General features: G+C 41.9%; 1 protein-coding gene across 1 annotated transcript in view; it reads right to left on the bottom strand.

Annotated features, from left to right (window-relative positions):
• Positions 1-14006, bottom strand: part of MAPK8IP3 (mitogen-activated protein kinase 8 interacting protein 3) — a 58912-nt gene that overhangs the window by 38047 nt on the left and 6859 nt on the right. Inside the window, exons 5-7 of the mRNA XM_026859231.1 lie at positions 11634-11657; positions 8102-8153; positions 2487-2733 (exon numbers count right to left, since the gene is read on the bottom strand). Of these exons, the coding sequence (XP_026715032.1) occupies positions 2487-2733; positions 8102-8153; positions 11634-11657 (323 nt within the window). The remainder of the gene's footprint in view (positions 1-2486; positions 2734-8101; positions 8154-11633; positions 11658-14006) is intronic.

Raw genomic sequence — 14006 nt, 5'->3', positions numbered from 1 at the left:
CCCCCTAACAGAGTGTCACCAAAGTTATTGGCCTGAATCCTCACTAAAATGTGATAACCAGAAATACTTCATCCAATAAAATAAATTCCAAATAAACTTTTTATCTCTCCATAAAAACTCTTCAATCACCATGCAGCTTTAGCTGAGATCAAAGACAACAAAAGTGATTTTCTGGATAGCTTCATAGAGATTACTGTAGTTATGAATTAGCACTACTTAGTTTTAACAGAAATAATTTTTCCATACCAGTTCTCAAATTTGCAACTGGTTTATAAACCCATTACAGTGAAATTTCACTTGAAAACCAACACATGAAATCTGCTCTGGTTTCTGTATAATCTACAGCCTGAAGCCAATATTTAAAGGAACTTCTTCCTCTTGACAAGTCACAATTCTTAGATACCAAACTGCTGAAAAGCTCAGACATGCACCTATTCTAAACAAGCAATATGAGCACAGTGCCTGTTCACGCAAGAAATTCTTGAAGGATTAAAGACCTAATTTGTAAACTATATTAGTTCTTCAGCAATGCTAGATGTGAAATTTCTGACCTTTCCAAACTGCCTCAGTAGCCAAAAATACAAAGCCCATGACAACTTGAGTGTTGATTTTATTCTTTTAGGCTGGCATTGTGCACCAGCTGGCAACAAATGCCATGTTTTAAGACAAAGCATGATGTGTATCTGTTGCCAAAGTAGGCATCCCTACACCAGTGGTTCTCAAGCTCACAGAAAAAGAAGCTTCCTTTTCTTTATTTTTTCAAGCTGGGAAGCTTTTCTGCAAATACCTTTGAGTACCTTCTTTTGGTAGTTCATCTCTAAGGCATTTGCATCATTGAGAGACATTTGAATTACAGATGCATAAATACATAATTAAAATTCAAGTATCTGTGTTTCTGCTCAGCATGGAGATCTGATTTTGCGTTATGTGTGAGAAATAGCTGAAAGTTTGAATATGCAGAGTATAGGAATGATACAACTATCTGCCTTGAGCACAGGAAAGATACAACCATCTGCCTTGACCAGACTCCACAATATGATACTTCCACCAAGGAGAAAGAAGCTTTCACATGTACGATGACTTCTGAGTTGCACATATACAGAAGAAAGCAGACTTTGACCCAAGAAAGCTTGTAAACAAGCTTGTAAAGCAACAACTGTAAAAACAAGGGTAAGTATTTATAGGTCATTCAAAATACTGACATCCGTGCTCAATTTCTCTGATACCAATGCTTGTACTGACTTGCCTTGGCCAGGATCACTGAACACACCACAATTTAATAGCTGGGTACACAGAAGCCATACATTTTTATGGAGAATTACACTAGTTTCTGGTACATTGACATCTGTGACCCTGGAACCCCCTCAGCTGCTAATACGAATACAGAATGGCACTTAGTCGCAGCAACTCTCATTAAAATCCTACAACAAAAGGTGCTAACATGTTGGTTTATAGTCTGAATTTGTTAGGAACCAGCTTGTGAATGTTAGCAGAGGAATTTCCTCTGTATTACTTAGGAAAAAAGATGGTTTAGATGCTAACCTCAGAGAGCTAGGCTCATGCCTGTGCTCCTGCAGATTTTCCTTATGATCTTCGGCTAGTTCTACAGTCCTTTTGCATGTAAGTTCATGACCAGTAAAACAGGCCACTTCTCCTTTCTGAAAGCCTTTGAGAATCTAAATACAATACAGGCTGGGAGTTGCTCAGACACTACATTGGATTAGCTACATTAAAAACCACAGAAAGGGGCTTTCATCATGTTATTGCACCACTTTCTTTATTTAAACAGCATGGTGCTAAAGGCTTAGGTGATGGATTTCCTGACAAGAAATCATTAATTCAAATTACTAAAGGACTCCAGGAAGTGGAGGGAAAACAACTATAACTTCCAAAGATTTGGAGGGGTTCTTGTATGAGAAATAAACTATAAGAAAATAGCTTACTTAGCTGAGAAAAACAGCTGGATATAATTGCTATTTTTAAATACATCAAGGTGTGGATAAACACACAGAACAGAAAATAATTATTTCATCTCACTGACAAATTTGGCATATGAACAACAGGATATAAAATACTTATGAACAGAAGTCCAGAAAGAAGACTAAATGGAAGCTTTTAACTATCACATTGATGAGATCCAGAAACAGCTTTCCAAAAGCTAGGTTAGACTTAGATGGGACTTGACTGTTCATGAAAGAGGTTCTGTGACATGCATGAATGCAACTGCAGGGGACAGAACTCAGTAACCTATTTTCATCCTGTATATTTGTGAAACCATTTGTATTACTGACATTTTTGAAATTTGCTACCCAGAAAACAGCTAACATGCAATTTGCACTGTCTCGTTCACATATCCTTGTAAGTAAGACTACCTCAAATTCTATGCTATACCTCTCAGTCTCCCAGCCTCTTCCTGTAACAGAGGGACACAAGCACTGGGAAGTCAATTACTTTAATGACCAAGTACCCAAGCTCCACCTTCATACCTATGCTGACATTCCTCATCTCCTGCGTGACCTGGACTTCCATGTTCCGGCTGTTCCGCTTTTCTCGTGCCCTCTTATTGCTCTTGGTCGTGCCATTATATTCGCTGATAGGCTGGATGCTCTCGTTCAAGGGTGTGACAGCAGCAGAGGGCACAGATGATGTGGGAGTGTTGGACTTGGTTCCAGTGGTACTCGGTGTGGCAGCTGCTGAGGACTGCCCAGATTCGGACATTTCATCTTGGGGGCACTATGGCAATTCCAGAGTGAGGGAAGAACAAAAAGGGAAAAGCAAAGCTATATATTTCAATTAATCTCCCATTTGTTGGTGTATGGCTGCCTTAAAACATTATGGAGAATGAGTCTTGCTCGCTGTACCAGCGCTTGCCAGTGACAGCAGGCACTGCAACCACAATGAAGCAGTGAGTTCTCGTGCTGAACTCAGCAAGCAAATCCCACCTGTGAAAGGCCTGGTATCCTTTCTCCTTTACTACTAAACACTGTTCCTCACAAATCACATCAGTATGTGATTCATCGCCATGCATCTCGGGAAAGGCGGCCTGATCATAAGTGAAAAGCACCTGCAGCTCACACTGACTACAGTGGAAGCTGAAGGGCTTTGGGATTCGTGTAAGCCAGGCCAGCATTTCCCAAGACTGGAAGGCAACATGAATACTGCTTGGGAAGGATCTGAAGTGGCCTCTTACAGTAATGACATCATCCAAGACCTATAAGCCATCAACACAACCTGGATGAGAGAACAGCCAAGTGGTTTTGACACTAAACTGCAGAAGCAAAGCAGATACCAAGCTAGGAGGATGGTCTGACCTCACCAGCACAGACCTGTGTCCCACACCACCTTGCACAGAAGCCAGCCAGACATGGGTCCAGACTGACAGCGCAGGAGAAACACGTGTGCTCTCCCCACTTTCAAATGACAGGACAACATGACCCAAGAATTCAAAAATCTGAAGCTGACAAATTTAACATAGGAGATGGATTCCCAGTGTGAAATGCACACAAATGGCTCTGTTCTACAGACATGACAGCCCCATTTCTTGTAATACCACCTCTTGAAAAACATGGGAACCTCTCAAGGCTCTGTCAGAATTTTATACGGTGGCCCTTGTTTGTCAGCTAAAGCACCACTGCTTCACAGTCAGCCAATTAACATCTTGACCAATACTCCCAGCCGCAAACAAGATCTCCCCATTCTTCACAGCAGCCGACTCTAATTACTGCCCGCAGGGAGATGACAAAATTCATGTTGAGAGTTATATGTGATAATGAGTTGCAACTGGGTGCAGTGACATCCAGCATCTGCACATCCAATCCCAGCTTTAATCTTTACTACTTGCCTCTCCCCTCCTGTGCAAGTACTAGAAAGAGCCTGATTCTGCTCAGAGGCTGCTCTGAGCCTCCCAACCTTGGAGCTGTTTCACTTCACTAATGCGGAAGTCTCGTTCTCTTGGTCTAATAATAACTTCACAACATGACAAAAATCAATATGGGATGAGAGAGAAGACTGATAAAAATGGTGACTTAACCCTTTGCAGCCATATTTTTGAAAAAAATCTGGAATCTTAAGATCTTCCTTTAATTAGACTGGCCTCTGAATGTTTATCTTAAAATACCCTGCTGTACACTGCACTGTGAAAGTCAAAGGTTTTACATTGCATCTGTGCATTTATATTGGAAATTAAGATATTTTAAAACTCCATTACCATTAAATATGATCCACATTTTGTACATAGTTTCTGCATTGTCAGTCCAAACAGCACCCACATTCCCACATGGACATTCAGATCATCTCCCTGTACATTTACTGATTTTAGCATCAAGACTGAGATGGGGACTTTTCACTTAGGATGCTACATATGAAAAACCACACTTCCCACCTCTACTTCATATCCCTGTTTCAGGAGCTACTTTCCTAATATGTAAAGAGGAAAAAAAAAACAAACCAGGTTTGTTCTGAGAACAAATATGGTCCAGTAAGCCTTGTACTACTTCAACTGCAGTTTGCTTGCTGTGCTTTCTGATGTACAAAGGGACAAAGAGTATCAAGTATGAAGTGCAACCATAAAACATGTTTCCCCAAAAACACCTCTTGGATGAAAGGATTCAGAAATGTTCTTGTACCCACTGTAAATCCTTAACATAACCAAAGTCCATGAACATCTTAGCACTGTAAGAGAGACACCCAGGTGGGTCCACATTTCATTCCCTGTTCTTAGGAACTAGATGTTATTCAGAACCCCTGTATCATCAGTGTCTATAGGGCAATATATTTGTATCAGAGTACCCTGTAACTTCTTGTTTATTGACATAATCTGCCCCACTCAGAACACACTAGTGAGTAATTACTGTGGTCTTTCACTTATTCTTTGATTATACATCCAAGTTTTATATTTACCTAGAAAACATACTTTATCAACCTACCAGCCTGTGTTGGAGAAATTCCTCCCAAACATAAATACTACTACATGCTCCTCTTCACAGTCTAGAAGCTCTATTAATCTTTGCTGGTATCTTCCTTCTATTATCCTGAGCACTTTGTTAATGATAAGTATTCCACTACGTGTACATCTCTCCTCTACAGCATAGGAGGCATTCTCCATAACCCATACCTCACCCAAAGAATACTCTCCACAACCACCACTTACCTACAACCATACCTGTCAACCTCCTAAACATCAAATGTGTAGTAGTGACCTCCAAAATGCATTGCAAAGGCCCAACATTCATAGCAGTCATATGTCACCATGAGAAGCCACAATTGTATGGTTATAACACTGAAAGCATAGTACATAAAAACAAACAAGTTAAGGACTTTCATCTCTAAAACATTATATAAAATAAATGTACAACTGAATGTAAAAATAAAATAATATAATGACAGCAACTAAAACAGAAAATAGTAATAATAAGTATACAAGGACACTTAAAATATAAAAAATAAAACTATAATATGGCCCCATGAAGAAGGAAAACTAGTCAGAAAAGTCAGGATATACATACTGGGAAGGTGAGTCATGTGTGTGCAGTTGATGTCAGTGAAATATCAGAGCTGTTGAAGAAGAGGCGGGGAATGCATGAGCAATACTGCTGAGATTTCAGTCATGCAAAATATTTAAGAAATAGCATTCCAGTTAGAGAGTGTGCAAGAAGCTTGCAGGAGGAAAATCCCCATTTCAAATTACAAATCTAGTAAGTCAATCAATCAATCACATCATTTAATTATTCAGAGGTTTGCTCCATACTCTTAAGAAATCCTCCGTAACACACTGCCCCATCCAAGTCTTCCACAGCCCAAGCTCTCTAACTCCACCCTACCGGGGAGCATCCTTAAACCCAGCATCCCACTTCTGAGCTTCCCTAACAAGCACCAACACAAATCCCAGCACTACCTGTCATCAGATACATTTGGAGCAGCACACCACTACTGCTGCACAAAGCTTTCTTCTAACTAGAAACTGATTTTTTTGCCTGACACCAGCACCACCAAATCACCAAGAGATCCAGCCAGTAACCCTCCATTACCTGAACTTGGACGCCAAAGCTCCCAATTTATCCGGGTGCCTGTTGCATTACTCTGCAATGCAGATGCTGGGCTATCAGCGACATCCACTCAACTTCTTTCAGAAGTTCTGTAATAGTACCACTTCTTGAAGAATTATGCCTTAGCAAGACTGTGGAAGATGGATCTTCCTAATGTCCTCCCAGCTCTTCTCTAAAAACTAACCCCTGATGCACACACCTGATCGCTAGAGAGCTCGAGGGCATGTTCACATCATAGTGTACAGCACTGCCTAGAGATCTCATGAAATACACTGGTTCCAGAACCAGAAGTGGGCTGGTCTCTGTGCATTTTGTTTGCTGTGTCCCTGCAGCAGTGTTGTGTTGACCTGGCACTAGTCTGAAGAAACACATTCATGCTCTGTATTTGCTTCTACCATCCTTAATTACGTTATTACACTGTGGAACTGCCATTCCCTAATTCCAGGCAAAGCTCTCCAGAAATGGCTGTAGCACCTGCTTGGCACTCTGCAAGTTGCTCTGTTTCCCAAACTTCTGTGCCTCTAACACTACAGCAAGGGTTGGGTTCCAAGAACATCTCTGCCCTATCCAAAGATCTTGCTTTTGGATTTCCAACTTCTATGATGGCAGAGGGCTGACAAAGTGCTAAAGTTTGTGCTGTGCTAGGCCTGGCTACTTTACCAAAAAGGGTATTTGCTACTTTCTTTTCTGCATAAACTTTTAATTTGTCTAAATTTCTTGTGCTACACATCAAGGCCACTTCTGCAGATTCCCTCAGGCCAAAATACCATTAATGTAATCTGGAGACATGCAGAATGGGCACAGCAACAAGCTGGGTTTTTTCTTTCTTTGGTTTTTTCCCTCCTCTTTTCCTTTACTGCCTCAATGTATTTTACAGGATTAGTGATTTACAACTTCTCAATAGGAGACCAGTCCTTAGATGTGACATAGAACACCTGATGTTCTACAAATTCCAGGCATAAAGAAAGTAAATTTTACCAGACACTTTTAAAGCAGACCAGAAGCTCTCTGAGACAAACTGTAAGCCAGCCTGGGTAGATGTACCACTGCCTCTCAGGCCTGCCACTAGGCATTTGTGGAACATCATTCACAGAGAGGAATTTGGTGGTATCCTGAGCACAAATACTTTGAGAAGTCTACAAGTATAGCTCATAGGAAATGTGGGTCATCATGTGTAGACTAAACTAAACAACTGCAGTGAGCTGTCAGCCAAGAGCACAACATCTGGGTCCTTGGGCTCAGACCAGTCTCTGAACGGCAGAGCAGAGCACCACAAGCAACAGGCAGAACCATGCAGCTGCTTCAGTGCAGTTGCAGTGCGGTGAGTTTTCTGTCAAGCCCCAGGGCAGAAAGCAATGAATTGAAGGTGACAAGTGTACTGAAGATAGACAATGCAAGTCTAGAGCAATGACGAGATATATGAGGAACTGAAGACCTTTAAGCACAGTGCAAGACCTGGGTATTCAGAGAGGATTAGGAGACCTTTTTACTGAAGACAGGAAGACCAGAACAGTGATCAGTCAAAAAGGACAAACACTGGAAAGCAAGAGCAACCCAATGCCTGGTCCCAGCTGAGGTGCAAAAGCACTGCTCTTAGCGAGGGGGAGGGAGGGGACAGGTTCACCATTTCCTCTCCCAAATATACTATAAAAAAGTGAAGGATTCATCTTCCCTAAATCTCTAACTGCCTCCCCACACATTCCTCTCAACTTGGGGCCAGCCAAGTAAAGGAGATTATCACTGAGACAAGAAGCATGAGGAGCTGTGTCAAATCCCTCCCGCACCATATGCCATCTCTGCAAAAGAATATCCTCCCACAGCACAGCTACCAAGGGAGCAGACACACAGCAGGGAGAGGCTGCAAAGGGTTATGGACACATATTGGTCTCCATCTTAATGAAAACATGGAATGCTGTTGACAGTGGGAGAGTGGGAAACCCTTGCTCCGTGATGGTCTATAAAACCTTGTAGCTGGAGTTGGACTGCAGCTGGCCGAGGTCACTCAGGTGCCAGTGGTCCAGTGTTGGGACGATCTTGGCCCCTATCTGCCCACGTACCATGCCATCCGCGAGAGGGAAGACATTCAGAGAGTTAGGACGTTCCTTCCGGCTAAACAGAGAAACAGAGAGAGAGAGGAAACCAATCTGTTAGCCACTTATATGGTTCTTATAGAAAAGAAACAGCACACTAGCTTATGTGAAATATAAGTTGCTAGAAATCTAATTGCACTCCTTCCCCTCATGCAGCAGCTGCATGAACTCCCAACTCCCACAGTTCCATGGTGTTGTTTACTCAGACTCATGGCATCTACTGCTATAGCCACCTCTTCCCAGGGGGAATCTAAGAGGGAAGGCATCAAGTGACCACAACAGGCATGACTGACTTCTACATCAGGACAAAAAGTCTGGGGGGAATGCAAAAGTGGAGGGAACCATCAGCCAATTTAAGTCAGTCTATCTTCTGAGAAACAAAGGTACTGTGGGAAAACAAGCCACATCAAACAACTCTCAAAGCAAAACCTCCCATAGATCCTAGAGGTGTCATCACTGGGTCAGGAAAGAGGCTTTTAAGTAAGAGTCATCTACATGGCACTTCTGTACATTCCACTTCAAATCTGGTTACCTCCAACAGCAGAAATCAGTTGGGTTTGGATCACTTGCAATATTAAGCCAGAAAAATATTTGTATTCTCTGTTCCCCTCTCCATATCCATATTACAATGCATTCAAAGTTCAGAAATTAAACAAAGGTATAAATGAATGCATCATCATTTTGCAAATTGTCTGTAATTACATTTTCTTCATCCTCTTCTTTCTGGTAATTGCAGGTGACTAGCTAGCTGTGGGTTTGATTCTGAATATAGAGACCAAGTTCCAGCAGGAAAATCTAGAGCAAGCAGTGGAGGTGGAAAAGGCTGCCGTAGGATGCCAAAACTGGCAACTGGTTTTGTGCCAGAGAAGCTGACCTGCAGGGACAGAGCACACATCCATTTTGGGTATATCCCCAGCAGCCTCCACTCTGCAGTGGCCCTGCAGAGGTGAACTAAGCTGATCCTCTGTGTGACATGCACTCACAAAGGTGTTCAATGATGGTGCTTTTCCTACATCGGTATGGAGCTTCCACTTATTGGTGCAGGGTGATGAAATCCATCCTTCTGTACGCCACTATTATTAACAGTTGACTTCCATGTGCCTCTCTTTAATGACCATCAGCGTTGGTCTGATGACCAGGCTCAGCAACCAGCACAACCACCTCACCCACCACTGCAGGCAAAGCCACTACAGCAGGACCTAAGGCCCACCAGGATGTATGCAAACACACTAACACAGGAGATGGTGCATGAAGGAAAGAGGTGGAGCATCTAGCAGAAAAGATCAAAGTTTATGAAGAAACCCAAAATGCCCAACCCTCCCGTTCTCAGCACTGCCTGGCCACACGGTGTGCCCCACAGCTGTGTCAGTGTCGCTCGTGCTGAGGAACAGCCGCCTGCTGTGGCCTGTCTTGGATAGGCAGAAAGGTGTTTCCAGTGTGGCCCAGCAAGGAGATTTGGGATGCACTTTTCCTAGGAATCTGTATTAAAATCCTCTCCTGAAGATCCTAAAGACTCATACATTCAAGTTTCATAGACAAATCCTTTCACAAAGGCAGCACATAACTGGATTATAGAGGAACAAAGATCACTGACACAACCTGATTAACCTTACTTTCTCTTATAGAGAAGATGCAATCATTTTTCAACAGATTCAAAACCAGATTCTATATGATAGGGATTATCAGTTTCCTTGTAGCCTTTCCACTCAAAAGGCATTTTGGTGCTTGTTATTTTAAACATTAACAACCACTGAAGGTTTCTAGAAAACAGAAAACATTCCACTGCCATTTATGACCTCTACCCTGCCATTTACACACGCTCCTACTAGGTCATGATGCCAAAGTACTCTTACCTCTGTCTGTCTGCCTGCGTTTACCTCTCTTTATCCTACTGCTATCATTCCAAGAACCTGAAAGCTTCTAACAGCTGTGTTTTAAGTTTTTAAATAACATACTAGGGAGATTTTCCTCCTAATATGAAATCTTCACCCCTGGCACTGTACTGATCTAAAAGCCACAAAAACTATAGTCAGTTATGTATAAGAGATGAAGAGATTCAAAACTTTATGTGAGAAAGACAGAAAATTCCTAGTTGTACAGTTAAAGAAATAACACAAGGGTCCAAAAGAGTCTACTTCAAAAGAATCATTCTTTTCAGGGAAGGAAAATAAAAATCAGCCATATTTTGACCTGCTTTAACCATTAGTTTCACATCTTTCCTTGTCTTCAGGTTAGAATGATGGTCTTTAGGGAGTCATGCTTCACACGTGTATGTAGCTAGAGAAAATTTCCTGTAACTGCAAAACATCCCTTTCAAAACAAGTAGTGCAGTCATGACATGCTATTATATAAACACTTTTGTGACTGTGCTGGGATGGCCTGCATAACTCACTGGCAGCACTGAAAAATGGGAGCCATCCAAAACATATGCTGAGAGAGACACTAAATTATACTTCCTCTTTGGGTAATCTCTATGAGATTTCTTTTGGGAATCCATAGCTTATTTCTACATTCATATACAAATACAGGCACATTATTCAGCATGCAAGGAGATAGAGCACCCCACTGAATGTACAGGGAATGTATCAACATCACAGCCCCTGCTAAACAGAGGTCCAAAGTCTCCATAGTATCAGAAGCTGTAGGATTTTCAGGAAAGGATTTTAATGTAGATTGTTAGGGAATTTTCTTGCTGAGTTTCTTTGGAAACACCTTCCATCCTCTCCTAAACCTGCCAGGGAAAGGGATGGAGCAAGCACCACAGAAAAGCTAACTTCAGCTTTGCAGTCCTGGGTTGACTATCAGTCTTCAAAGGAACTCAAGAGTATCCTCAGGGCTAGTCTAAATGTTGAGTGTTGAAGTAACCTTCATAGACCCAATTCTTTCCAGTACAGAGTGACTCTTAACACTAGGTTAGTTTCATCTTGTGTTACAATAAATGTTTGCAGTAGTCAAAACCTGGGGTTGGGATGCTCTACAAGTCACATCCTAAAGCTTATAAAACATAACAAAACTATGATTTTTTGCCAGCATTTAAAGATGAGAACTGCTCTCTTTGCAGGCTCTCGGCACTGAATTCACTGGCTAGCCCAAAGTCAGAAATGCCTTCAGAGAGCTATTAACAGTGACAAGTGCTTTCTGCCCTGCTCAGAAAATATGCATGTCTTATACTCCACATTAAAATAAGGGAGAAAAGATGACTTTTTAAAACATTCTGGGGTGTGAAGTGTAACTGTCCAATCACAGAGGACTGACCCTGTTTTGGGACCAAACTCCTGTGTCTTCTAGGTTTGTGTAAACAAGCGTCTTCCTGATGCATTATCCCAGCAGCTTGGTGGCTCCCTCTGCCTCACCCAGCTGAGCAAGGCCAACAGAGCTGCCAGCAGACAAAGAGGGCAAGCACACCAATACAGTACCTTCCCAGCACCACACGGTTGCCACTCAACAGCAACCTCCAAAACTAGGATTAACAAAGTTAAGATGCAGCAATAGGATTTACCTTTTCCTCCATGACTGGCGATGACTGCAGTGACAAACATAACAGCCAAAACAGAGCAGCAATTGCACAAAAAGCGAGACAAAAAAACAACCATTAGAGAGCAAAGGTCATGCAAACATGCAGCCCTACAACAGACACAGGGTACGCATGCACTGGAATCCACACCACGTGGGAGTCTGCCCTGTACCCACTACCCCTCTCAGCTGGTGGCCAATGCACATCCCCCCAACAGTTCTTGCACAAACTCCTCCCAGGTGACAGGCATACTCAGTGTACTTACGGTCTTATGCAAATATGCACCCCTATGCAGTCTAACACACTCAAGCACATCCACAGATGAAAATAAATAAATGCACTCAGATCTGTGTGACAGGCCATGAGAAATTATGCCCATGTGCCCCCCGCGGTGCACATCAGTGCTCCAAGATACACAAACGCTGGTGTTCGCCCCTACCCAGCTGTGCAGTGACACGAAAACGCACCTCTGACCCAACTGCTTGTGCACAAGCGTATACAAACATAGAGCTACACACACACACACACACACACACACACACACACACACAAAAACAGTGCAAAGCTTGAAATGAAGGAAAAGTCCCATTTCCCATGGGTGGTTCCTACAAGCTCAGATCACAGCCCCATCAGGTGCTTTCACAGACATAGTGTTTCTCTTTTTCTGTCCAAGGAGACTAGCAATATGTCACACTTAAAGGGGTAAAAGACTAATTTCTCTAATATGAAGCAGCTATTCTTAATGAAAATTTCACCCTTCATCCTGAAGAATGGCAGTTTTGCAGGTATAACCAGTAACACTTTTCACTGCATCTCTTTCACAGAATGGCAATATAAGGCCAGAATTAATACTAGTTTCTCTAAAAGTTCGGGAAGCAAGATCTCATGAAAATCAATTTCTACCATGCAGTCCAACCCAAATTTGGTACATGCATACACGAACCACCCTTTAAACAAGGCTCTAAGCATGCTTTTGCCTACAGTACTTTCATATTTTACTTTTTAAAAATATATCTGTGGAAGTACTTATTTACAGAAGGGCAAGGGAAACAACCCTCACACATTTATATACCATTTCAGCTGTAATACTTGGATCAGACAATGTTCTGGGAGCTCACTGTGGACTTCCAGACTGCAAAATGCATCGGAGAGGAAGCAGAATGGTCTGATAAGGAAGATTTTATCAACAGAAGAACACCTACAAACTGCTGGTTCCCTACACCCCTCATACCTGTATCTTTTGCCTAGGAAGGCTGCCATCTATCTTTCGATTTTTTTTTCCAATAGATTTTTATATTTTAGACAATCCAGTTTTAGCCAGACACCAAACACTGTATTCTGTAATTACTGTAAGACTGATTTACTGTTTTGCAGAAAACAGAGCACAATGATAACTCACTACACAGCCCACTCAACAACTACAACAGCCTTTAGTCACTCCTCTCCAGAAGAAATACTGTAAGATACTCTTTTCTGAAAGGACTATTTGACCATCAGAAGAGGAAGGGTAAACAGTCCCCCTTGATACACATATAACTGTGTCTTCCCTTATGTAAGGCTCTGGTAGCTTTACAAATGAGAGTATAAAAACCTTATCAACTCAATCAAAATAAATCAAGGATCTTTCTTTGAGATACCAGTATCCTCCAGCTGCAAGATATTCCTGTAGCCAAGACTACAGAAGTATCTTTAATTATTATGGGAGGTAATACAAGAGCCAATATACAGTATAGGAAGAAATTCTTCACTGACAGGGTGGTCAAGCACTGGAACAAGCTCCCCAGGGACTTGGTCACACCTTCAAGCCTGATGGTGTTCAAGAAGCATTTGGGCAATGCTCTTAGATACATGGTTTAACCTTTGAGTTATGTGCAGTCAGAAGTTAGACTCAATGATCCTCACGGGTCCCCTCCATCTCAGGATACTGTATGACACTAAGCCTGCAGAGAATCAGCAGAAGTACCAAGCTAGTTACCAAAGTTTCTGAAGACTCATGTCTTTTACTACTCCCTTTCCATCCTTCAAGCCTCTTTTATTGACAAGAAGGGGTTGGGTCTCTTTTTCTCTCTCTTTTTCTTTCTTACAATACACGACCAAAACTTTAGCAACTTGAATTCAGTCTTTTCCAGAGCAGTCCAATCCAGCAACAGGGAGCCACAGCAGACACAAAGGTATTTACGTGTCCTATGCCAGGACCTGAAATTTCTTTTCTATTACATTAGTCCAAAAAGAACTGACATTCTGGTATTTAAGTGTTACAGACCTAAATACAAGTTACTAAAATATCCTCACTTATTCTTCCTTTTTTCTTAATATATTTATTTTTTATTTTAAAATAATTTTGCTCTTTCTTCATCT

This window comes from Athene cunicularia (assembly GCF_003259725.1).
Source record: "Athene cunicularia isolate RWA chromosome 14 unlocalized genomic scaffold, athCun1 chr14_part1, whole genome shotgun sequence".
Taxonomy (NCBI): domain Eukaryota; kingdom Metazoa; phylum Chordata; class Aves; order Strigiformes; family Strigidae; genus Athene; species Athene cunicularia.
Note: the sequence above shows the minus strand (reverse complement) of the source record. Positions and strands in the feature narration are given on the sequence as shown.